Raw genomic sequence first — 27,290 nt, 5'->3', positions numbered from 1 at the left:
TGTGGGTATGCAAGGTATTTTTATAAGAAATTTGATCTTTGCTCCGTTTTAAGTTTTTTTTGCCCATCTTTGCCCAATTGGTCAAAATCCGGCGTTAGTGGTAATGGCGTAGTCAAATTCAAAGACATCAGTTGCAATTCTCTAGCAACCAAGCCCAAATGTTTTAAATCACATACATTGTACATTATTTACAGAAGAGCATTCAACAAACTGCAATTTGCAGCTATCCGTCACTTGACATGAAATACCACACTCAATTTCTACGCCGGTTTGTCATGATGTCAAATCAACATGACATGCTCACAGTTAAATGAATTGAAAAAGCAAATTTCCGATTCGATCAGACGTATTACTACCTAAGGCGTTTTTTTGTGGTATATAAATTTTTTATTCAATCTAAAGCTAATGTCATTTGTATCAAATCCTGTCGGTTCCAGTTTTCACGCCAGCAAATAAGTCTTGTTTTCAAAATCGAAAAAAACCCCACCACATCTACATCTACAAAACGCTAAATCGTTTAGGTAATATTTTTAACACTGGTTCCGTGTCTGAATTCGTAGAACTATCTACTGATGCGATTTGATTTCAATCAGTATCTATCTTGCCGTCACGCGTTTAAGCAATCTGACATCGTTTATATTCGCCATCTTTGCCAAACTCATCCTGACAGCTCTAGTTTGAGTCCTGCTCAGTAATAAACGCGCTAACATCTACCTCGCATTCCTACTTTCTCAGAAATAAACACGTTGAACTGACCCTGAGGAGTGTAAAACGCGACGGAATATCCTTTGCGAACCTCCGTAACAAAGGTTCTGCAGACGTCGCTCGTTGTTGATTGAGATTTCGAAAAAATGTATTGATGAGGCTGCCCTTTGGCTTGATCGCGGTAAGAGTCAACGTTTAGTTGATTTTTGGAAACTTGCTGTCAGGAACATCTTCGCGATCGTTAAGGAATAAAGCTCAATTGACTCAAGGAGAATATCAAAGGGGAAGTTCTTGTTTATGTCAGTGAGGATTTTGGTTATGTTTTCGTTATATCTCTCTAAATACGGATCGCTACGTATAATCTATTGGAAGAGAAGCAATCCCTAATTTAGTTCCTTTGATGTCATGCTTAAGTTAAAGAGATTGTAAGTTGAAGATTATCTTGGTAAAATTTAGTGATCTACTATCTCGGGATATCTGCCTGATGCCAAACCCTATGAATCATTGATGTGAAGATATTATACCTCCAGCTGAAATCATTCTCAATGAGGCCATCACGGAATCATCGCGGCCCCCACGACACCACCAAACAGTTTTTCTTACAGTACAGCACTTGTTGTGATTACATGTGATGGACAGGAGAAGTCACTTTGTTAATTAAGCAGGGTAACTGTTTGTCATGAGTCCCTGGGCCAAAAAATTACGGCTCGCTAAGGAGATTGTTATAGTGTAGCCTCTTATCAATTTACCAATGACGATATAAGGTTGTGATGAAAAGGTTATATACGTGTATGGCTGCGACTTATAGTATATACGGAGACAGAAAGTTGTTTATCAGCTTATAACGAAAAAAAAGCTAGTTATTTTAACTGCATGCAGCAGGCTTTTCCAACTGTGTGTCTCTCAATCAGCTTCTGCGTGCTACCGCAATCCATGCGGTCATTCGCAATTAATTGCATATTGTAATTCGGCTAATCAACCGGATGTCCTCTCAGGAAGTCTGCCTTTCCAAACTGGGTGTCTCTCGGTCGGGTATGGTATATACGGGAACCGAAATCCAAATGGTGAACCGAGATTAGTTGTAAGGTTTGGCTCGCCCGCTCCCCGTCTATTCTGAATATTTAACCGTGATTTCACATAGCACTAACTAAAATATTAGATATTCCTGCCACGGGTCACTGGAAGTACTTGTAACATTAAGATTCCATCTTTTTGGTACATTTTGCAGAGTTATTGCAAAGACCATTACACTTTTACATGCCATTGCCTGTTCAGTACGTTTAACCTCAGATCCATTGTGATATCACTTACTTATACTAATGATGATTTAAGCCATCGATAGTGAGAGGGACATTCGCCATGGCGGTGGCAGCTTCCAATACCAGCTGCCACGGCCAGTCACACTGGTTGCTGACTCCCGCTTGTGGATGCATTGCACGAAAGCCACCTTTGTCGACATAATAAGTGGTTAGCCAAGGCTATAATAATTGCTTGAGCGAAGCACCGTGCCCGAAATCGCGTTACACGAAGATGTAAGGATAATCCAACGGGTTGGTAAAGCAACTTTTAAATCGCGCATTAAACTTTGCATGTAAGTTGTATCATACCGAAGTTGCAACTTGCGTCAGCAGTGTTCCCTTATTGGCTAGTCTGCCTCATTAAGCAAGTGACTCCCCGGGGTAATTCAGATGGACCAGGCGTTCCTACCTAGATCCGAGGAATACCCGCGAGAAATGTCGTGCTGATTCTCCGGGATGAATGTCGCTCCTTTTTATCAGCAACAAAACAAGCTGCTGGCTTCTGCTGTGTCTAAGCTCCGACGTAAAAACCTGATCGAGCAATTTTCCTTTTTTTTCGGCGGAATTACAACGATAATACACGGCTGTCACTGTCGGCAACTAGCTTAAATGCATCTGTGACCCTCAAGCCTTGGATCCCCTCCGCCGACCCGGACTCCGTTACATCAACCGATTAACTCTGATGGTTCAGAATGGCTTAAATGCGGCGTCTGATCACTTTTAAAGCGGCGTTCTAGCTTACTCGAATACTAGTGATAAATTCCTTCCTCCATTATCAGCGCTAATATTAAGCCATCTGCTACACCTTCGATGAGTTTGAACACCATGTGTTCGATACGATACACTGGTTACAAGAGGTCTAGCACAACACAGAAAATAAACATCCGCTTAAGTTGCCATGTAAGTTCGTTCAATATTTAGGCCTAAATGTCGCCCCCGTGCCAAGGCAGCGTCAAGGTCATGGCACAGGTTTTTTTTTACTTCATCATCTTTTATTATGAATGCCACATACATTTTAGAGCAAAAACGAAGTGTTCTTTTTTGTAGGCCGTAATAAATAAAGCACGCTAAAAGGACGAAATTGCCTGCAAGGAAACACTGTCATATCGTGTTTTAGCAACAATCATATGCTGCAATCACTCTGCAATATTCGATTCCCACGAAATCTTTTATGTTAGTCACATAGCTCGGAAAGCTTGGAGCACAGAGGTTGATGACTGAGAGATATTGTAACAGCGGTCAGTAGAAAACAAACATTTGTTTTTGCAGCCGGTGTTTGTCGTCATAAAGCTGCCGCAATCACAGTCAAGAGTTTCTGTCTTAAAATCATTGATGGGCTCATGGTTGAATCTGTCTTATCATTAAAATCTGTGACGGAACCCTTGCCCGTCTGTTCCTTTTACCGCCATTCCGACATATACGTCATTAGCACACTATACTATACAATAGACCGACCTGGCTCTTCCAACAACAACAGTATTAAATATCAGCTCTTTTCGTCTGCCTCGGCGGACTAACTGTGTGACATGCAACTCATTACTCCTTCGCTCTGAAATACATTAGACATGAAATATCTTCCAAGCCTCACGACAACAATGCATCCAGTCACAATGGACACCATTAACCTTGTCTGGTAACAATATTAGGGAGAGTCGTGATAATGTTGACACCGTCACGGCGTATTGTAGTTATGAGCAACAATTATGAGTGTAAGAGGGTCTCAACTCGATTTGAGTTCAACGTCCGTGCTAGTCCTACATATATGTAGGACTAATATTAATTGGTATATTTATTCTTTTTTTGGTTTAGTTGGCAGGTTCTGCACTGAGTCCGACATAACTATGAAGTAAGAAGTACGAATCTATGGCGTCAAGCTCGGCACTGTAATTCATTTACGCAACACTCAAGGAGGATACCGCGGTGACGTCACATCACGTGATCACCTTGCGCAACACTCGTAAATTATCTTTCTTTACTTAAAACCCGATCGAGATGGATTCCGTAATTAATCTCAACATGTCGTCTGCAAATCAAATAGTTATTGTTGACAGTTAATCATTCATAAAATATTGGCTTAGAGTGATGGCCTGCTACCTGTTCTTTGGAAGCGACGTATTTGGCGCTATACGCTGCTGTCGGCAAAGCGACGGAAAGAAGTTGCACTTTTAGGCGAGGGTTTTGTTCGACAGCGTCGGGTTAAATCCTCCCATTGTTTTCGTACATTGCAAGAGCTAGAGTTGTTGTCACTGCAAATCCCGCCATACAGCTTGCTTAGCTCCAAGCACGGTTTTTCCGTCAAAGGTTTTTTCGATCCTATTTTCAATTTTCCAATGAGTCCACTGATAAGAATGTTCTATTCATTGGATACATGAATGAGAACGACAATGCAAACTATATAATCTAATCGTAAATGTTTTGTCTTCGTCTTATGGGACTCTGGAGCCTGAACGAACTGTACCGGCTAGGTTTCTTTGTTACTTGTTTGTATTGCCTTGAGCTTCAAAACCAAACAGGATTGTTCTGGTATTTAGTAGCTCACTGCCGACTAGCCGTTTGCGTCATCTTTTCCTGGAAATGCAATTTGACTTAGACGAGGATAATAATTTATCCAACAGGTTCAGCCATTTGATGTCATACTCCTTCTTCTGACCGTGGCTTAGAAATGCGTAGTCTCCTCACGGAAACCACGCGGTACTTTCAATTCCAGCTGCAAACTTAACATTACTTTACCAACGCAATAAGCGGAAAGATAGCTAGACAAGGTTTACCAAATTGACCGAAAAAGTTTATCCTGGTTCCAGTATCCACGCTTAGGCAAAAAACCTCTCTTTAATCTTGATTTATGACTCTTGCTGATTATCAACGAATGTTCGCCTACGCTTTTTTTTTAGCAATTTATCACACCATTCGCTCAGGTAGCAATTTCAAAGTTGTTCCATCGACTTGACTAAGGAGCGTAAATGATTGAAGAGTACATTTGTCGAATGAAATTCCATTTACTTTGACAAGTTGCAGCCCCAAACATTATTGTCAAATAAAATAATCTCTGATATATGAATATCTTACTATGTTTTGAAATGTGCATGCAGGTCCTTCGCTCAGGCTTTTTGGGACTGACGATTTTTCTTCAATTTTAGCAGAAAAAAACAAGTGAAAAAAGTATTTGGACTTAAAAAAAATTTTATCTTTCAGAGTGGAATTTTTTCATAAGTTCAAAATTCTGAAAGTTTTCAAAGTCCAAAAATGATGATGTCTCTTCATTTTGAGCAGAAAAAAAATCAAGTGAAAAAAATATTCTACAAAATGTAGCAACGATTTAAATCGCTCTTTTGCGTCCCTAATACATTTAGCATTATTCTTTATTGACAACTTAAGCTTGGAATATGCCATCATTCATCACTTTTGTGATGGAATATGCCATAAATCTATAGCCAAGACCCGGCAATGTCATGAGCTGTTCAAATTCTTTTTGGCTCACAAGTAGTCAATGTGCTATAATTGGATGATTACCTTATAGGCTGGATGTGGCGCATTACGTATTTGTATATAAGATTATTTCAAAAATATATAAGCCAGCCTTTCATATATTTCTATGAATATACGGTAACTCAAATCTTCACTAACCGGGATGCATGATTTACGGAATGCGTGATATACTTCGACTTCGATAACATACATTCAGATTTATTCATACAGCAAATAATTTCAATCGTGATCCGATATGATCTCTCAAACTGGACTGTGGTATAAGATAGAAGTAGTGAAGCACTCCGGCGTGATGTACAGTCCTTTCAAACGCATTAATGATAAATGTGCTTAATGTGTCGTCTTTCACCTGAAATCCACTATAACCTTTGGTTTCTCTTGCATATCAAATGAGTCTCTCGAATTCTCAACAGTTGCTATAAATTGCCCATCCAGGTGTACTGAAGTCGCGGGAAGTTTATTGTGCGTTGATCACGCACGCGGACATTTAGATCGATCACAATAAAAGAGACTACATGTATCTAAAAACTACATATATATACCAACTGGCTAAACCTTTTCGCACTTGTTGTTGTGAAGAATGACCTTGCCTTTTTTAATTCACATATCGCTAAATCTTCTGATAAATAAATTATACATGCATGCGCTGGATGAGTTCTCCGACCTTTATTGTCTTACTAGTATCGACTATTTGTCAAAGGATTTTGAAAACCCGACATGATTTTTAAGAAAATCTTTTTCCGTATTAAGCTGGAATTTAAGTCCGACAATGCAGCTTGTTAGAGATTTGCCGCTTGGTAAAATATCATTTTCATAGAATATAAAACCTAATCGATTGCGCTGGATTAGTTATCAAGGTTGTCTCGTATCGGGTGTGACTGAATATCAACAGGATCTTTAAAATATGGCATAATGATTTATACATGTGAATAACAAAATCACGGTTTTGTCTGCAGGCTTCTCCGCTCAACAATCTTGGGAAGTTTCAAGGGCAATGTCCCAATGATGAAATGCGGTCTAAAATTAAAAGGATGATTTGTAAAGTTCACCACTAACATATTTCAGGCATTGCCTAGAAGAGCAAGTTAACCCTGCCATTTTTTTCATTCTATGGATTAATGTTAAAATTTTTTAAGATTTAGGAGATTTTTGTAGAATGGCCCTTATCAAACACCAAGGAACTAAGAAAGTCCCAAAAGCTTTCTTGTACATGTAATTGAAAAACTTGTACTCACTTTTATTTTGCAGGCATCGCACCCGATTCTGAACCGCACTATTGCCCAGTAAAATTTTATTCGTGCGGGAAGGCGAAGAAGTGTCTGCCACGGTCTACAATATGTGACGGGAATGTTGATTGTGATGGAGGACTTGATGAACTTAACTGTCGTGAGTAATCTTTACATTTTTACTGTGGGGTTTGTCAATTCTCTGTATTTCATACCCCAGTTGTGCTAGAGTATTCGGGGGAATTAAAAATATTGTAGGATCGATCTTTTGCCATAAAACCTCAGCATAACAATTATACCGAACACAATGTTTTATCCTTGGAGACGTATATGTAATTTTCCACATCAACAATCTCCATTTATCTTAGTTGTCCTGAGCAACTGCCGCAGCGGTGAATGGCGACACGTCCCAATCTCCGCGGGGCCATGTAACCAATCAGATGGGATTAACAACAGTCATTTAAAACCATTTCAATTCTAACGGACAGATCCAGAGAGATGGGATGCCGCTGACTCCCGGTTAAGAGCAGTCACCGGAGTTGGTAACCTCGAAGGAACAAAAACCGGCTCGTTAAGGCTGGCTAAATGAGCACTTGACCATTTGGCTTCATCATATCGTTTCTTCTTTCAGGGGATAAATTTGATGATGAATATTGGAATCAGCGTTATCCAAAACGTCCAGATGCTGACCGGGAAACGGAGAAAGATGCATGTGGTAGGTGTTAATTTCAGGGTGAACTTATGGGATTCATACGGCGGATGAGAAAGGACATCAAAGAATCTTTTTCAACACGAAAAAAATATTTCCTGAAATATCTCGATCGATCAAGATAAATGTGTTGTCTCGGGCGATCGAGATATTTCAGGAAAAAAATTAAATATTTGTTTTTTCATGTTATTAAGAAAACTGATATCCTTTCTCGGCCATCATATGTATAGTCAATCGTTCCTGTGTATTCAACGATCGAGGTATTACCGGGAAAAAATTCATGTAAAAAAAACATAAATCGCCGATTCGAGGTCCTCATTGAAGGAATAAATGCATGAATGAATGAAAAGTAGTGCGAACTTAGGAACTTTACTTTCCGCTTGTCCACGGGCCTGTTGTCCTTCAACCTCTGAAGTCCTTTAGCCTGCGAGTTTCTATATATTCTGTCATGGCAGCGTGGTCACCAATTCGACAAGTTATTGATAGTGAGCAGGTGAGATGGCCAACGTTCTATCGAAGTATTGTGCCACGTCACGCATCCAGTGCAACCGTGTGGCCGAACCAAAGATATCGGGGAGATTTAGTGAAAGGTTCTCATGACATTGCATTGTGACTTGTCACGAATTCTACCAGATATGCCATTAAGACTTGGAAATATAGATACATCTACATGTATCATCTGAAAAATTAAAGTACATGTACCAGACGTAATTAGACACTGACGTGACGACTTCTTTAATAAATTATTGCCACCCTGGATAAACACCTTTATCATGCTCAGAACCCTTAACAATTTCTTTGAGCAAAGTTACACCTTTGATATCATGTTATCAAAACGATGGTCGAAAAACGCCAACAGTGAATGACGAATTAAGTTCCAAATATTATTTACAAGTTTTCCTGAGATCTCCATGTGGGGAAGAAGACAAAGTTTCAGAGCTAACAATAAAAAAAACACTTTTTCACTCTGGCAGTTTTATCTTCCAGCTCACTCACTGCTGCTGGCTCCTGATAAAATAACTGACCGCCCATTTCAGCTTGGTTCAGCCAAAGACGATCAATTAGATCCATCATCATATACGACAGATACAGACATGACAATCTGCCCAGTGTTTTAGACTGGTTTTATACTCACTTTTAATGTACTGGTTTTATACTCACTTTTAATGTACGGTTAAAAGTTTGATTTTAAGTTGGCGAGATGTAAAAACCTTGGTGAACAATAAGGAGGCGATGCTACTGTTACAATGTACAAGTACGTCACTTTTATCTCCCGAAATCAATCTGCCAGCTTGCGGCTACCATATTTCTTTGCACTGTATTGAATTGATATATCACATCATTGATCATCAAGTAATAAAGATCACGGTGTTACTTTATAAGCAACACCCAATCTATTCGCGACGACCTCTGTTGATATGGGGTTCACCATTATTCTCGACTTCATATTCTGCTATGCATTGTTAATCGCGACCAGTCCCACGAGAGGAGATAATGAGAATTGACGTATGAGCCTGATTGGTGGGTGACCATAACAGTAACGCAAGCAAAAATAGGGAGTGATATCGGTACCATCTCAAACCTGACACCGCCTTATCCCCTGGGAGAGCAGAGGAAGTAATAGAAGTGTAGCACAGATGTTCTGCCTCGTTACCAAAATCATATTGCACATAAAATGGAAAAGTTGAACATGTGGCTTTGGAATCACCCGCTTCTTGAGAGCGGAGCATAAACAAACACATCCGAACACTTTTGGCCTCCTGGCTGGTTTATTCAATCAACAACAAAGCCAAGTTGGGCACAAGCCATAGCAACAGTGTATTCTGTGTAGACTATGCGAACTTACTTCCCACATTTGATTTTAAGAGTGTATAATCCCATCCATCAGGAGTGCAGGAGAACACGAACGAGAAGAGTCATCGTCTACCGCAAACACATTCGTGCAATTACATGGTTGTAATGTCTTTGACAACTAAGCTATCATCTTTCAATGACAAACAGCAATCACAACCAACGTTTTCATTGGAATAAGATATTGCATATCACACAAGCCACGCTATAATGACAGCTGATTTGCTTCACACACTGAAAACATAACATCTCCATGGTCTATACTGGTCTGGAGTCTTGAACATCTTATCTCTGCAAAATCACATCTTTTTGAATCAAACTACAGTAGTAAAATCAACTGCTGGCAGTGTGAACACCGAAAAACGGACACTTGTTGTGAAAAAGCCATGCATCTTCATCTGCTCATGGTAACGGTTACCAAACACCGGTGGCTCACATAAATTTCTTGTTCTTTTCAGTCCTTCAAGATCCCCCACGCGTCTGTGACTGCAAGCACACGCGTCTTTACTGCAATAATCGTGGTCTTGAGCACATCCCAGATAACATCCCCTCAAATACGACAGTGTTGTAAGTATAACATGTACATCATTGGACTTCACTCTCATTTCGACATTGGTCATTTGAAGTTTTTCAGTCATAATTGCATCCTGAGGAGGTTAAGGACTTCAGCAATTATTTTCTGAATGTTTTTCTCAAACAGTTTTAAATTATTTTTTTGTTGATTTGTTTTGAAGAAAATATTTAGATAGCTAATAGACATCATCTTTTTTGACATCAACTGGTTGTAGATTTGTATACTGTAATACATGTAGTCGTCTACAGAATTTCCCTGCTTTAACTATCTTGTGTTATCTATTAATATGACCTTGTCGGCCGTACAAATGATGTGTACTTTTAGGTTACGAGTCGGGTATCTAAATACACTATGTCATGACAACAGTTACTTTGTAGTCATGCCAGATTGCTCGACAGATGATTGGATTGGCGAAAAATTAGTTTACGAACAAATTAACCTGTCGCGACACTAATTAGGCTTTCCTTAAGAAGATGACGACGAGGGTCCATATTCCCTGGACATCAAAAGAAAGCTTCCGTAGCTTAATAACATCTGGGGCTTATAAGCGTGGTAAATCTGTTTTGAAGGGATTGGCGTTTGGTTCGTTGTCCGTGTCAAGTCATTGAATTTGCAACTTCTGGCCGGACGACCGCCATCAAGACATACCAGAGCCAGTAAAGGTAAAGGTATTGGTTTACCTTTGCAACACAATAGAAATGAGGCCCTCCCATTACAGTGCTGGAGGGGTACAATCGGATACAAATAATAAATGCGGGCCTTACGCCCCTCATAATGAACTAATCTTTTGTCTGTTTCTTTTGTGTCGTTATTTCCTCTCCAGGTAAGCATGTAGTTTACTTAGGCAAACTGATGGCTCATCAAAATTTAAGACTTGCCTTCATTTTCAAAGCGATGAACCATATTTTTATCAACAGGAATATTTGAAATTCTAATCCGGACTTTAGCATACATGTAAGACAGAAATAATGAAGTCGTCAGCCTCGCATTCAAATTCGGGGACCGTCGCTCCCGACTTTGATTTCGACTTCATTATTTGTCTCTTACAATGAGTCCACCATTCCAATTTCTCCTTACACAGTTAAGTAAAGGCGGTTCATCAGTGTGAAATGGTTCTTTTAATTAGTTTAATAGAACGTGTCTCGAGGTGACTGTAATTCAGCCTCAAACATGTCAAAGCTGAGTCGAAGAAGGAGTCGGAAATCCATCTCAACCTCTCTAAAAGCGCTCAAGGGCGTAATTTCATCATTTCTTCACAACTCAAATATTGCCATGGTGTTCAGGAAACGATGCAGGGGACACATTAAACGGAGAAGGATTACCCTTGCCGAATACAAAATTATTGGAAGCCTGGGGAAAAATGTATCCAATACCATTAGCAAGAGTCTGTGTAAATGTCCCATATCCTGACCATTAGACACTGGAGGCAAGGGTCGTCACGGAGTATAGAAGAGAGTAGTTAGATGTTTTATATAATTGCGTCTCTTTGTTTGTAGTTGACATACAGCGCAGTTTTAAAGCTCAAATAATGCACAATGCGCCATGCTCACTGACGTTTATTTGAAGTGATGAGATTATAAATAAGATTACATAAAGGGCATAAAGGGGTTCGAGCAAACAAATGATCACACTTTTTGAACTATCAATTTATCATGCACGCTCAACAACAGTACATAATGATTGTGCACGAGGATACAAAAGTGTTCGGTTCGAACTCCCGTAATCATGTGGAACAACCAATTTGAGACTCGGCATTCTCGCCCAAGAATGGGTAATTGCAATCTCGTTAGACCGAGAGCTAGCGGTACATTTCATAACTCCGTCTGATCTCAAATTACAAAGACACCCAGTAATCGACTACTCTTGTAAGCGCAATAAGCCAAGCTATTTAATTATATATGACATGAAATGTACTTTAATGCGAAAAGAAAGTTCTCCTTGCTTTGAGCCTGTCATATGATAGCTTTTCATCCTCGATAAAGAATTTGAATCGGGTATCGAAGATTAAATTCTCTTACGGTGCACATGAGATGACATAATCGGTCGTGAAGTAATACGCGGCGCTTTCCTGCCGGCGAATCTATCGAACGAAATGTCTGGTACAAGGATAATAAAATAGGCATGGTGTTTCAAAGAAGGAAACAATGAGTGTGGACTGCACTTTCATGTGTTATGGGAGGGTTTACCTTCCAATGTTCTCTGAACACGGAGTCTGTACTATACATTAAGGCAGATTACTGGTAAATGTTTCATGGGTAGAATATACGCTATAGCGTTACCAAGCGAATGTAATGGCCGACATTCAAAAGAGGCTAAATGCGACACAATAAAACTGCACCGAACATCTTGCCAATACGTTTATCAATGAAACTGAAAGTAGTTTTCTCTTTTGGAAAAATCATAGTGCTGTTTGATATTTGAATATTTTTTTTTGCAGGGATTTATCATCGAACAATATTCAAGTCTTACGACAGGATCAGATGCGGCTTCTGGTCAACTTAGAAGAACTGTAAGTCGTCTTGACTTCAAGTTGGAAATAATCATGAGGCAACCTGGAGATGTAATCTTCATACTCTCTTGGAGGTGAAACATGATATATCAGTTTTGAGTACCGGTAGCTAACAAAGTTATCTTAGATAAACCCAATATTCATTAGGTGATTTGTATTCGACTGGACTCGTATATCGAGCCGGCGCGCCAAGGACATATACACAATCTCCATAAAATGTCTTCTGCAGCGTCGACAGAATGACAATAATGCGAATCCCATTACACCCATCTTTGATCAAAATATCGCACGCCTTAGACTTATCGGCATATGTCATGTTTGTAGAGGTCTGCAAGTTATAAACAACAATAGAAAGGGGTTGATGGAACAATCATACCTCCTCGTCCGGACGAGTGCATTGAATATTGCCGAGTGACAGTCTCAGAACTTGACTGACGCCAAAGACCTTCGCACTTCGTCGATGGTAAATCTGGGTTGCACTGGCAAAACATGTCTCTTTGGTTTAAGGAAGTTGCTCCCATTTGCATATTGCCTTACAGTTATGTTCCTTTGGCGTCCGGAATGTAAATACAACAGCTTTTATCACCAGCCATTCTACCACACCAGACTCGAGCTTCGTCGACGACGAAGAGGCAATAGAAATCGCATCAACATTAATCCTCGATCCCTCGCCAAATGGCCAGTTTTCATCCCCAGTCATTTCCTTTGGCTATTGCTGCATGACCTATTAAGCAGAGTTGAGCATATGGACGTTGGTTACAGTCTAGTGTGCGTCGGATATTAATGAAACAGTCGATGAGTAAATCGTGTTACTTTTATACATCTAAATTATCCATTGAGTAGGTAGAACCAAAACGTCAATAAGTTGTTTGATGCATCCAAATTTGGTTCTGTCAGCATTGGGTGGACCATGTACTATTCTGTAAGTAAGGCTAGGTTAATTCAGGTATACATGTGGCCATCAAACAATCACAAAGAAATGTAAGATCAGGAGGTATATCAGTCAACATTTAACCAAGCATACTTGATCTATACTCGATTTAATCAATAGGCTAAGCTCCTGTCATCTTCTTATCGATCTATTATTATTACACTAATTGTGATTCAAATTAACATAGGCTACAATAGACTCGTCGGAATCCTTTGTGGCTGGTGAAATTGAGGGGGTGAAAGGAACTCAAAGGGAGTGCCTTTGACTCCTTTGAAATTCTTTTGGCTGTGAGAAGATTCAGGCGAATCTTTTGTGGCCAGTAACCGGTGCATTAGCCAAGACCGTGTATCAGCTCAGCTTGCATTTTGAATGGTTTAATGGATCAAAAGCATCACACCAATCTGAGATAAGTAGGTCAGATTCGAACATTGACATGTCCATTAAGGGAACGCATTTCAAATTACATGTCATGGTATACCTTTGACCTTTGATCAAAAGTGCTTACTAAAAAGTGATTTCCTTTTTAACGGGATCGTGGCTCAGCTGATTTGCTTGGGGCTATTCATTTAACCAACAGAGCATCTCATTGGGACAACTGAGCGGTGCATCCTTATTTTGATCCGATCATCGAGTGGGGAGGCAGCTATGGATGACTAGTAATCGAGAGTAATCAGCGAAATAGCCTACGCATCAAGGAGAGCCGGTCTGTCTGTTTATTGGCTTTATGCTCGCGTGAGCACCGAAATGACGAGAATCCGCATTCTGAGATTTTGTATGGTTAACGAGAATGACAATTGTTCACCAGGTGATAAATGCTCGGCATTGTATAGACTTGTGGAAAAAAACTATATTAATGCGTAGAAGATCCTTAATCAGAGAACCAAAAAGTTTTTCGAGCAGAAAAAAATCGGTTGTGAATTTGCAATCTTCCCATTATTTGATTAGCATGCTTCCAGTTTACATGTAATCTCTTGCAAGATTCCAGTGCCACCTCATGTCAATATTTCTTTAGAGTCATTAAGAATATTGTCAGTGTCCTCTGTCAGAGTTGAGTGGTTGATGTCATGCCAAGTTGACAGCAAGCTGTTTTTTTGTATATTAAGAGTTGTGTCATTTCTTTCTCAATGTCCTTGAGGAGAAAGAAAGCAGGCTAAACTAGAAATAGCAGCTAAGCTGATTTCGAAGATAATGAAGGGCAATGTGAGAACATTCAGGTTTTACCCCACAGCCATATGAGCCTGAAGTTATTGCCTTCGCTTGTGAAGACTTTTGGCAACACCTGGATCAATGGGCCAAATCAAGAAATTTGAACTTGACTTTGAGATTCTACAATAGACAAAATACATGTACATGTTCATGCAAGTGTATACTTGTCTTCATTGAATTGGCAATATCTTCACATCTATGTCTTCAGTTAAGTTGCTCTTTTAGTTGTTGAATCAATTGGAAATTCTTCTTCAGTGTTCCTTTGGGAATTGGAACAACGTCGTTGGGCTTGACCTTTGTATCAAGAAAGGCTTAATGATCCTCAAAAAGAAGCTTAGTTTCGTGATTATGTACATTTTATTCTTTTCCATTCGTTCGCCAAAATGTAAGTCTTTTAACATTGAAGATAATGTTTTATTTTCGATTTCAGCATCATGATTCAAAGCGGGTTAGAAACGATCGAAGAAAGAGCGTTTTCCTACAACAAAAAACTGAAACGACTGTAAGTTTATCGTAGGTCCTCGCGCAAATGTGATTGGATTTGCTTTTTTACCATCTCGTTGTTATCCGAACTAGAGTAGGCTATTACCCAGCAGAAACATTACTCATAATTGTTTTTGATAAGAGACACCGGGCAACGACCTCGCAATATCGTCACTCCATCCAGCCTTCGTAAAAAGCAGTAATTGGCTTTATCATACTCATTACGGAATGCAACTGAACGAATCATACCTGATGTCACTGGTGTAACTTATCCTCATGATGCTATCTCGAACGTTTTCCCCTGAAAGAAGAGAAGCAGTGATTGGCTTGATCATACATGTACTTATATTCCGAGAAAGAAACACCATCATTGGGGGATATGACTTTTTTGATATGATCATGTACGGAATGCAACTAAACGAATCATACGTGGTGTCACTGATGTAACTTATACTTATGATGCTTTTTCTCAAACGTTTTGCCCTGAAAGAAGAAACAGGAAATAAAGAAGTGAAAAATTCGTCATGCAGACCTGCTTTACCTAGAACACAGAAAAACCTTGTATACCAGGATTCCTACGCCAAATGTTTGTGATCTGCCGCGCATCGTTAAAATGTTACTTCTCTCTTAAAGCAAAGTGACGCGAAAATTTGGCGTTAGATATTAAGACTGTCCGCCGTCAGCTAAAAGGAACTAACGATTCCGCTGAGTTGCTTTTATCCTTATTCCTTGGGGAATGTTTTGTTAGAATGAAACTCGTCCATCTCACATCGCTTGTTATTATCAATAACAGTTTTAAAAGAGAAAGCCGTTCCTGCTCAATTTACTAAACCAAGCTACATGTACATGTACATGTATATGACATTTCCTTTCAGATACCTCCAAGCCAATGAGTTATCCTCCATCGCCAATTGTACATTCTGTGGATGCGAATCTGTCACTGACATGTAAGTAACATAACTGATGATCATAAAGCTGCTCAAGTGGTTTCAAGGAAGACAATGTACAAGTACTCAAAAGTTTGTAATCGCTGCAGACACGGATAGATTCTGTAAGCATGTTCATTGGGTCCTACACATTGTATTTGCTTAATCTAAAGTAGTATGCGTACATGTACATGTATATTGTGTTGATGCCTACCTTATTACATCCTGATATACAGGTTTTGATACTCCTACGTGTACGTCATATACAAAAAAAATAAATATCGAGAGGCGGAGTATAAATAACCGCTGTTGCCAGGATGACCTTATTACAAATACATATTTTAATAATACCTCCATGGTACAAGTAACTGGTATACTGGGAAAAGGTGCAGATGTCTGATACCTTGGCTAATTTTATTAGTTTTGTGAAGGCTGCCCTTGTTGATGATATTTTGGATGGGTGTCTTTATGTTACTGGTAGCTCATTAAGATCATGTCGATCTATCGGGTACACCAGAAAAAGTTCATCAGAATACTTTTCTTTCAGAGATTTATCCGCGAACAGATTTGAAAGAGTTGACAGCCTCTATTTTGAAGGATTGGAAAAGTTACGAAAATTGTAAGTTTCTTCTATGTGCCATCTACCCTTTTGAGTATATTATCTCAATCGGGCGATCGGGCGATCGAGCTATAGTTTTATTGGTGATTTCACAGTCACCACTGTAATGTTTTTCTCATTACCCGGGTATTCAGCCCAAAATTATTATTTTCTTTTTGGCTTATATTATCTCCAGAACGTGCGTTAATTTGTCATAATGGTGAATTAATGCAGTGTCTATTATGCTATAAAGTTGCGATTCCGCTTATCAGTTATAGACAAGCAAATGCCACGCCAGTTATCTGTGAAACCTACACTGACACCACGAGATTTGACACAATCACGCGTGTCTCTACGTGATCTCAATCAAATGAGAAATACCCTAATTGATTTCATTAGGCCGTTTTCACGAGACCAGTGCGTTTTTCTCTTGATTGCGGCTTCCGTCAGGATTACCCGCTGATTGCTTCGGTCACGTGACAATGAAAACCAGTTAGATTGATCATTTATAGCTGTCTGGTGCGAGTCTGGCGCTTAATTGTCATGGCGTCGTCAAAACTGAGAAACACCATGGAAAAAGCAAGACTAGAAGGAAAGTATCGCTTTTACCCAATGTTATCAAAAAATACGTGTTATGTTTTCCTTCAAGTGTTTCCACTTACAACATGCCTTATATATGTACTGCAACTATCCCTGCAGAAACGAGTTCATTTGTTGCTTTACGCTAATATGATTTTGTATTTCAACATCTCATTTTTCAGATATACTAAAGCTACTGAAACTAATCGAAAATAACACGGACTTTTTATACAAGGGAAAAAGTTTATTCATCAACTCTCTTTACGTTACTCTTTTTGCAGGAACTTACAAAGGAACGACATAGATCGTGTTAATCTGGCCTCTGACTTGCATCTCAGGTCTCTGGAAGTCATGTAAGTAGCTCTAGACCGCATGCAGACAGGCTACCCTAGGCGCCCGTACCGCGCCCATATACGCTATGGACTGAAACTCTTCATGACTGCCGTGGATTAAAAACGTTTATCCCGATGCAGTCTAAACCGAGTTGGTGGTGTCAGTTCATGTAGTGTGCGTCTCGGTCCTTAGTCCCTTTCATCGGTGAAATTTAAGAGGGAGAGCGACCCCACGATTAAACCTCGTCGACACTTTTGCAAGGAACAAATAGTCTCATCATCTTTTTCAGTGACCTCGGCTACAACAAATTAACCAGATTGACAGTGCAGATGCTATCCCCACTTCGAAGTGTTAATGAGATGTAAGTAGGCTACATATCGTCCTCTCCTGCCCAAATGTTGTCCTAGCGTTTTGATGCGAGTGAATCTATGATTACATCCCTGGTCCTGTCGAACATCGCATTCGCCTTATTTCTCAAGCAGCAATTGGGTACTCACATGTATACCATGAGGTAATGGCTAATCAGAATATATACCGGTTCTCAATAATGACAAGCGCGCAGAAGCATGATACATGTAGGCGTCTTCTTATTGGATGATATTATGAGGAGCTTCTCCCAATACTAATTTGATCGGAAATCACTAGTCGCCTCCGGTCTTTCGATGCTTTTGTCAACAGTTCGAGGACAGCCTTTTAGCAAAAGACGATTCTAAAATAGACATAAACTGTAAGCGACTGCGGGAAGCGCAACAGGTGATACTGGGGGCTAATGCAGGCGGGCTCTCTAGACGGTGATTGGCGCCTTGAGGCAGTAATAGACACAGCCGACGATTTAGTTATCGTCATTATCCATGTTCTGGATCCAATGTATAATGCGAATCGCTAGCTAGAGCCGAGCTTCAGACCCTTTCAAATTGTATGTACAAAATGTACGTCGTACATGTACATGTATCATCACGAGGTCATTAACAAATAAAAATACCATTTGCTGATTGTTAATTTTCTGGTTAAAGCATCAGTTGGTGATCCTTGTTACCGCAGTGTCTTAAATGATTATTTATGGCTTGTGGCCTGAATGGATGATGCATGCTTGTTAGTCAAAAACTACTCAGAACCAATTTCGCCTTTCTTGTTAAGAAATTGTTTTTGCGTTGCTGAACGTGACAGCGTGACATTGGTCTTTCTTTCATCTATATCAATTTGTTGGCCAATTATTTTCGCCGGCTCCGGCTGGGACCCACTCTTGAAGTCGACATCAAAGTCTCAGTCAAAGCGCCCTGCTCATATTTTTTCGCCGAGGCTGATGACGCTTGGAACTAATTGAATACCAGATACACCACCAGGGGGTGATACAACTTCATCTCTGTAAAAGTATTTGTTTATGATTCTGAACCTGGCACTTGAAACTTGGAAAATGATCTATTATGCTCCATGGGCCCCTTGGAGGGTGATCTAGATTGCCAGATAAGCCTAGACGTTACCTCATGAATGATAATTCAGCCATCAAGTTGAAAAATGTACTTCAAATTCAGGGTTACGCGCTTGTGTCAAATGTCTTCTGCGAAATCACCTAAACAAACTGTAAGAATAATCATGATGCTCCAAGTTAAGATAAAGTGTTGCATTTTATTGTCAGAAAGGGATTTGAATTGCCGTGTTTAAGGCATCCTCACTCCCAGGGTAGTGTTAGCTTGGTCATATACTTAATCAACGTACCGAGCATGTGGCTTGGTATCTTTGTGGACTAGATGTGTTTACTTCTCATGGATTTTGCTTCTATAAATGGATCTCCACTCCAAAATATAGCAGATAAACTGAACCGAGTGTCTTTACGCTAGGATCTTAACCAGGCATACTGCAACCCTGCTAGATTGACTTAAAAGATCGCTGTCATTTTCCCGTAATCAATTGGCCAAATCCAGCAATGGATTTCACTGGCAAGATGCATGAGAGAGGCAGGAGGAGAGAATTAAAGCCAGCGTTAGTGGAAAAGATCTATGTTCAACATGGCCCCTTGCCATTACAAGCAATTCTTGCCATTGCAAGCATGTTTCGTGTTCATTGTCTCTGAAAATTGTGCGTCGAATTGCAAAACGTGGTAAAAGTGGAATTGGGCCATGAAATATTCAGACGTGGTTATCCAAGGAAGTTAGGAGCGTGACTTACCACTCTCTCCTGCTTTATCATGTTAGTCATCTCTCAGATTATTCTTCATTTTCTTTCCTGATACAGTCAGCAATGAGCAGGTGCCAGGGTGGTAATTTCTTCGTGAAATTGCTATAACGAGGGCGTGTAATCTTGTAAGATAAATCACATCAAGCATTTTTTAGTGTCATAAGGAATAACTATGGTGTTTTGTGTCTTGTACTTTTTAGTCTTTCCGTTGAAACACTGAAATATTGGGAACATCGCAACCATAGATTTTACACCAGTATTTTAGAAAATCCTCTTTTATTTGTAGATTGGTAAACGACAACCTGATCAATTATATCCAGAGAGGGGCGTTTAGATATCAGACCAATCTCAAAAGACTGTAAGTATACACAAGAAATATATATCATTATGTTTTTAAAATGATGAGTGGAGCCATAAGGGATAACTTTTCATTCCAATTAATTTTGTAATTTTACCCATAAAGTTACGGCACATGTATAATCAGAAGGCCGTAGGCTGCTGGCGATCCGAGGAAGCGATTGTTCGGTTTGCCAAAACATTTACTGCTTTTAATATAGTAAGGGTTTTTGCTGCAGACTCAGAAATATCATGGCGTCGATCGAAAATCTATGTTGGCGTACCAAACATCCACTAGGCCTATTTGTATATGACCTTGGCGTGACACCATCCGGTACACCCTTTGTCATTGTCATCTTTACCTATCTTTAGGGTCGTCTGACAATCAGTCAGTCCTTACCTATTAAGACGATGACATCTCACCATGAAAATCTTTCAGTTTTTCATATTAAACGATCTAGTTGCGTGTCGCGAGAAATCCTCTCTCCAGGCAAGAGATTTTAACGCAACATTCATCCGCGTTATCAACCTATTTGCTAATGCGTTCTGATTGAAGTAGGGGAGCCAAGTTAATTAACTTCCGCGTTTGTTAGCTCAGAAACGGGTTGTTTTATTTCAAATTGGTAGGGCATGTTGCCTTAGGGGTAATAATTGAAATGACACCATAAACGTTACTAAGCAGAGGTGACGGCGTCTCTCCTCGACAGTATAGGTTCCTCCAGGTTCTCCGGTTTCCTCCTACTTTACATTTACAAATCTCTTAATCGCCGGTTCTCTTAAGATAGCTGATAACGTCCTGGTTCGTTTTGCAACCCAGGGTACCATAGCGAGGAAGCGGACGTGTTTTTTTGCTCTCAACGTATGATATCGTATTTATCAGTGTGCCGTAACACCCAGCGCCAGATATCGGAACCTCCGCCTAGCTCATACATAAGCAATAAAAACGCCTCTGACATCACTGCTGCAATTGGCCTCCCAACGGTATGTACAAATGCTGTTGCAACGCCATTAAGCAACATCCCAGCACCATGAACATCGAGAACTGATTAAAATGATACCGAAATTCGTTACCGAAGACGATGTCACTGAAGCCATTGCTAAAAGTGCGAACATCCGCATTTTGATAAAAGGTCAAGTGTGGAAACACTTTTATTAACCCTATAAGACGTTAAGATGAAGCCCTAAACGTATGATTGACGACCCATTAAATCATGGTATTAACACCAGCAGGTTTCTCAACGTTAAAAGTATAAGACAGAAAAGGCGTAATATTCTGATTTTATAAGACTTCTGGCTGCCAGGCTCACCTTGCAGCTCTCACAAAAAGATATAAACGCAGATACCACGAATTAGTTTCGCTCTGGTGACATGCTACGGAAATCTTCAACGATTTGATCAGTTTTTCACGATTTAAACTCCTATCATTCAGACTCTCTCTCGAAGGGGTATTTTTATAGTGAATGGGAGACCAACAGCTTGATGGATTTGTTGATTTCCGATCTCCCTCGGGAAACAGGGCTCGTCTATAATTTTCCCCTGATAAATGTAGTCGTACTTTTTGTCGGCTCATCATCGTGGCTGTTGGGCTGTGGTGGTATACTGAGGTTGAGCCACATTCACCCTAATACCACAAGGAAAGATAATTGATTTTGATTTTTCTTATCTTTTATGGTACAATATAGCAAAACCTTTGCCTTATTCATGGTTCCTTCGCTCGGAATTACTTGACATTGATTTTCCGGCGCTAAGTTGGACTACCGAAGATCGAGAACTATATACGATCAGTTGACATGAAGCATAATGAATCGATCTATTTCAAAAATATCCATTTTCTAGAAAATCGGTTCATATTTTCAGGGGGCTTGGCAGCAACAGACTGACAGTAATTTCCAAGTCGATGTTCGAAAGCTTGACTGAGTTGCGACACCTGTAAGTATATAATGCAATGAAGCTTGGAAAGGGTTAATCAGGTGATGTGATACAACTTAAAAGCTTTTGGATTACATAGATTAGCATGCAAAAAGTTTCTCATTTATAGATTTTATATTTAGTATGCTTTCAAGAACTGTATTTTCTCTTCATATTTCAGTGTCTTATATCGAAACCGCATCAGCATTGTAAACGAGCGTGCCTTCGACGCCATGCCGAAACTCTATTCCCTGTAAGTAGAACTTTCTCAGAGGCAAGATAGAATATACTCGTGTTCACCTACTTTATAAATATAGTAAATGCGTTTGCAAACATTTACATGTAAGATGATTTCGAAACTGCAATGTAGATTCCGGGACTGACAAGGATGTCCCGTAGCCTTTTCGATCAAAGCAGAACGTATACCTCCAAGGGAAGCTTCGGTATGATTAAAGGAAAGGTTGGTTTCGGAAATGAGTGATGGTGTACTGTTTACAGTGCAACCGCCAATAATCGGATAAAGGGCCTAGAGGCAAAGCAACCGAAGTCCTTGTCATTAACCATCCATAATGGGCTTGTTTTGCCTCGAGCCATTTAATTTGGTGATACATGTTCGTTCAATTAACATGTCATTGCAATATAAACTGTAAGTCAATAAAGGGCAACTGCCTTTGTTTAAACCTCGGGCTACAGGAAATTAAGTTGACATTGTTACCGCTAGTTAGTTTTAAGATCATTATGGTATTAAAGAGGGTGGTGACAATATAGAGAGCAATTATAAACATCAGTCATCGTTGGTTTCATTTTTTTTGGTGGGGGGGGGGATCTGACGGATGTAATTCTTTACAGTGGTAAAAGGAAGCTTTTTGTGTTGCCAGTCAGATCCGTCTTTGTAATCATGTCAACGGTCTTTTGATCAAACCCCTTCCATAGAAAATTGACGTAATTATGCATTGGAAGAAAAAAAATACTCTTCATATGTCGGTGCCTAAAGGATGCGGTTAGGAGTGGTAAAGGAATCTTACAGTGATGCCAATCGGATCTCAGTTAAGTGCCATATAAACGGCCTTCTCATCCAGTCCTTTCCGTCACAAATTGATGTACTCATGTAATGCAAAAAATACATGTGCCGGCACGGCTACACCTACGGAATGCGGTGAGGAATGGGAAAGTGAATCGTGCTGTGATGTCAATCTGAGTTCGGTTCGTTGGTTTCGTGTAAAAAAAAGGCCTTTTATGTCCATTCATGAAAACGCCTCGTCTCCATTAGAACCACTCGATCTCTACAACAGCTTTGACAAAAAATGAAGATCAAGCTTGGCTGGCTTTTTCATCATTTCTTTTAGGAGTATCGGTAAAAGCTTCGTCTAACGAACCGAAGAAAGAAACCGATGGTCAGTTCTGTTGTTGTTTTTTTTCATATACTGGGTAACGCTTTTTTCATGTTTGATTCCGTGCTCCTTACCTGCGCATTTTTTATCAGAAAACTGAGAGAATAATGTTGCGTCCAAATTAAAAATGATGCCTACATGTTGCCTACAATATGACAATGAACTAACCTCTTGACGTGGACGTGTGCCTCAAAAACTCCCGCAGTTTGATATAAGTCGAATTCGGTGTGTTAAATTGTCTTGTTTTGAGAAGATGGAAGCATATATTATTTTTTTATGAAGACGTCTGGTAAATACTACTGTATACACGTCCCAAACTCCGCTTATTCAGATATCTTGCCTGCAAACTTAAGACGTATCGTCCATCATACATCCGCACCGGAAATTGTTTTGACTATCAACTCGGGGTAAACAGCTGCCTAAACTCTAGGTTGGCTATTAAGGATCACATATATTATGACATTACAGTAGAAAACCTCTTGTGTATGCTTATATGAACCCCCTTTAATTTCTTTTCGGTCGATACGAAAAACTGGTTCAGTCATATTTGGTCACGTTTGAGATACCTGGGGAGGAAAGTGGTTGTTTTATAGTTCTGTATTATTCTTGTTGCATCGAAAGCCTGCACTTAAGTCGATTCCATTTTCACATAAGTCCCTTTTCTAACCAAGAAACTTTTCGTACTAGGATAGGTTATCTGACTTTGACGAACAATTTGTAAAGTAACATTTTTTTGTTAGGAATACAATATAGCTTAAACCTCATTAGTCTAATGGAGGGGAAGTTTTAAACTGATAACTATAAACAAGCAACTGGTAGCGAGGTACATTCGTGAGTTCGGGTGTGCCATTGAGATCCCTTATACAATGTTGTCGTGAAGATGCTTATTTAAGAACAAAGCGCTTCCTCGGAACTTTCCATTACGAGTTGATTTGCATCCAGATTGCGAAACTTTATAAGCTTATCTCAATTCTCTTTTCAGGAATCTAAAGGGAAATCAACTTGAAGCGATGCCGTTCGGTATATTTGACAGGTTACATAATCTGACGCATGTGTGAGTTGATTATGTCTTCTGAGCTTGAAAACACTCGTCGTCATCGTCCAATAAAACGGAGTAATGACAAGTTGTCCACCAATATTGACCAAAAGCGATGTTAAATGTATTCTTTTGACAAATTAAAATCCTGGCGATAAACGATAAGATTAGGCATGTATGCATAACCCGACCGGCCCTTGCCGACGCAAAGCTCCCTCCTTCTCCAATCAGGCTCCCTTCCTTTTTGGTCATTAGCGTCAACGTTATACATTTCATCTTAATGTATATTCCCACATCTGTTACTGCAAGTGCAAAGTCGTCAAATTTCTTTCAAGTGGAAGTTGATTTTTTTCATTAGCCTAGTGTGTATTCATTGTCTTAACGCGGTTCTTTGTTTATTAACAGCTATTTCGACCGGTTCCAGCTGTGTTTCTACGCCATGAGGGTACCAATCTGCGAGCCGAAAGGAGATGGGATATCGAGCCACCACAACCTGCTGGAAAGCGCAATGCTGCGGGTATTTGTTTGGGTGGTCGCCATACTTTCCTGCCTGGTCAACGGGATCGTCCTTCTCGGTCGATTCCTTATCAACGAATCGAACAAGATACATTCATTTTTCATAAAGAATCTCTCTTTGGCGGATTTAGTTATGGGAATTTATCTGTTCGTGATTGCAAGTCGTGACATCATGTACCGCGGGGACTACCTTAGTCATGAGTACGACTGGCGGTCGAGTTGGGAATGCGACGCATGTGGGTTCCTCAGCTCCCTCAGCAGTGAAGTCTCCGTACTGATACTGACTGTCATAACATTAGACCGTTACATGTGCGTCATGTACCCATTAAACATAAAAAGACGGAGTCTGCGCTCAGCATACGCCATCATGGCTCTAATCTGGGGATTCTGTTTCATATTGGCTCTCCTTCCTATCGTCAGCATTCCATACTTTGGAGATCACTACTACTCCAACAACGGAGTCTGTTTACCATTACACATCCACGATCCATTCGGACAAGGATGGGCGTACTCCACCTTTGTCTATGTAGGGATCAACTTTACAGCATTCGCCTTTGTGAGCTATTCGTATTGTGCCATGTTCTATGTGATACGGACCTCTCGGCTGTCTTTGCGGTCGTCCCAGGTGAACCAAGAGACATCTTTAGCAAGACGGTTTGCCTTTATCGTCTTCTCAGACTTTTCCTGCTGGGTTCCTATCATTGTGATAAAAATCATTGCTTTAGGAGGTGAGTGTGAATAAATTGAAAGTAAAGTTTATCATTGTGAGGACCAGCCATCTAGTTTTAAGATACCAGCCTCTTTAGTACCTGCACTAACTCTGAGTTGAGTGGACTTCATGGAAAACAACAACAAACCGCCAGTGTTCGTCTCCAGAGACGGTTGTGGCCAGGTAGACATTTTGTGGCATTGTAATAATTAGTCGTATTGTACTTGCAACATTGATCCCCTGCTAGGAAACTTTCCTGGTTGTGAATTATGTCTTCTGCAATTCTCTTTACCTCTCTTCCAGGAGTCAAAATCAGTGGTGACCTATACGCCTGGGTAGCCGTCTTTGTCTTACCAGTGAATAGTGCCTTAAACCCCATCCTGTATACATTAACTACCAGACTCTTCAAGCAACAGTTTGTTCAAAGGATGTACCGTGTGTGTTGGCGGGCAGGAAGGCCAGAGATGACTGACTCCAGCAGTTCATCCGACCCAATGACGCGGCCAAGGTATCTTGCTAACTCAACGCAGGTATGTTGTGCCCGACTGGCATGATTGTGTCTTTGTTGCCGGTGCTTTCTACTGTCACTATTGGCACCGCCAAGATGGGCGGCACATCTTAAGAAATCCGTCCGAGATGTCTTAGAATACAACCAGGCTGAGTACAGTTAACAAACCTCTAAATGACATAAAGATAATAGCCCCTGATTTGGTGAGGTGTCCTACCTACTTTTTATTCCTCGTTTCGTCTCATTTCAGGACGCCAACGTGCCAAAAAAACCTGTCTCAAAGACCGCTGATAATTCCATCCCCATGTCGTACAACGCGGCCTACAGGCCCATCAGTAACAATACGATTACCACTAACAACGGGGAGATTTCGCTACACCAACGAGAAAGCAGTCCAATGATAACAACGCAATCTGGAGAGATAAATGGTGAGGTTGTGAATTTGGCTCATGAAGAGGACGGTGAGGACACATGCGGTGCGGATGATACGTGTTTATAGTTAGGGGTGGTACTCACGCTTGGTGTTGACGTTGTTTTGAGCATTTCATTCTGACAACAAGTTTGGTTTAGAAATTGCTTTCCCGTGAAGAGTGGGCATTGTCGTCGAGAGTGGAAGGAGTGTGTCCTCAGAAGGAAATATGTTCCAACATCAGAAGGTTCAATACGCCTATCTCAAGCAAGACGAATACATCACAACTTTCAAATAGATTTGGAAATTTGATCAAACGTGTGATTATAGTTAGAGTATAGTGGAAAGGGCTATTACTCATTCATGGCACAGATCTATATATCGCTGGGCTAAGATCCGTGTAGATACATGTAGTGTCAGTTGTAGTATGAATTTAAAAATGTGATTTGATTGTGACACCCTGTAGAATATCTTTATTCCGCATATTCATTAACTAACTATGATTGTGTTTGTTGTGCTGATATTATTACATTATCTGAAAGATCGTTCATTGTTATCATGTTCCATTACAACGTAATAAATTATTTTTACGGTACGTAACTGTCTCAAGCACGTGTTGTCTTCTGAAAATCAGTCAGGGACAGGATGGTGAGACACCGGTTAAGGAATTACAGAACATGGTACCATTTCCTGATTTGCCTGAGACCAAAACAGCAGCAAATTGACAAAACGTCCGTACACAACCACACGTGCTTCGTTATCAAGGCTCGTGACAATGAGCGACTATCGCTTCTTGAAAGTCATTTCTGCACTCCGCCGGGGTGGGAAAGGAATCGGGTAGGCAGCGCCTCTTTACTAGAACTAGTGGACAGAACGTAAGAAAGACGT

At 40.2% G+C, this 27,290-nt stretch overlaps 1 protein-coding gene across 2 annotated transcripts in view; it reads left to right on the top strand.

Annotated features, from left to right (window-relative positions):
- Nucleotides 1–26,938, top strand: part of LOC135488195 (relaxin receptor 1-like) — a 32,923-nt gene extending 5,985 nt beyond the window's left edge. For both annotated transcript variants that reach the window (XM_064772689.1, XM_064772690.1), the window contains exons 3-18: nucleotides 6,738–6,875; nucleotides 7,347–7,430; nucleotides 9,734–9,842; nucleotides 12,287–12,358; nucleotides 14,926–14,997; nucleotides 15,854–15,925; nucleotides 16,452–16,523; nucleotides 17,363–17,434; nucleotides 17,704–17,775; nucleotides 19,876–19,947; nucleotides 21,783–21,854; nucleotides 22,015–22,086; nucleotides 24,207–24,278; nucleotides 24,666–25,504; nucleotides 25,789–26,015; nucleotides 26,244–26,938. In XM_064772689.1, the coding sequence (XP_064628759.1) occupies nucleotides 6,738–6,875; nucleotides 7,347–7,430; nucleotides 9,734–9,842; nucleotides 12,287–12,358; nucleotides 14,926–14,997; nucleotides 15,854–15,925; nucleotides 16,452–16,523; nucleotides 17,363–17,434; nucleotides 17,704–17,775; nucleotides 19,876–19,947; nucleotides 21,783–21,854; nucleotides 22,015–22,086; nucleotides 24,207–24,278; nucleotides 24,666–25,504; nucleotides 25,789–26,015; nucleotides 26,244–26,492 (2,366 nt within the window). In that variant the 3' untranslated portion in view covers nucleotides 26,493–26,938. The remainder of the gene's footprint in view (nucleotides 1–6,737; nucleotides 6,876–7,346; nucleotides 7,431–9,733; nucleotides 9,843–12,286; nucleotides 12,359–14,925; nucleotides 14,998–15,853; nucleotides 15,926–16,451; nucleotides 16,524–17,362; nucleotides 17,435–17,703; nucleotides 17,776–19,875; nucleotides 19,948–21,782; nucleotides 21,855–22,014; nucleotides 22,087–24,206; nucleotides 24,279–24,665; nucleotides 25,505–25,788; nucleotides 26,016–26,243) is intronic.
- The last annotated feature ends 352 nt before the right edge of the window (nucleotides 26,939–27,290 follow it).

The sequence above is a fragment of the Lineus longissimus genome, chromosome 5 (assembly GCF_910592395.1).
Source record: "Lineus longissimus chromosome 5, tnLinLong1.2, whole genome shotgun sequence".
Taxonomy (NCBI): Eukaryota; Metazoa; Nemertea; class Pilidiophora; order Heteronemertea; family Lineidae; genus Lineus; species Lineus longissimus.
Note: the sequence above shows the minus strand (reverse complement) of the source record. Positions and strands in the feature narration are given on the sequence as shown.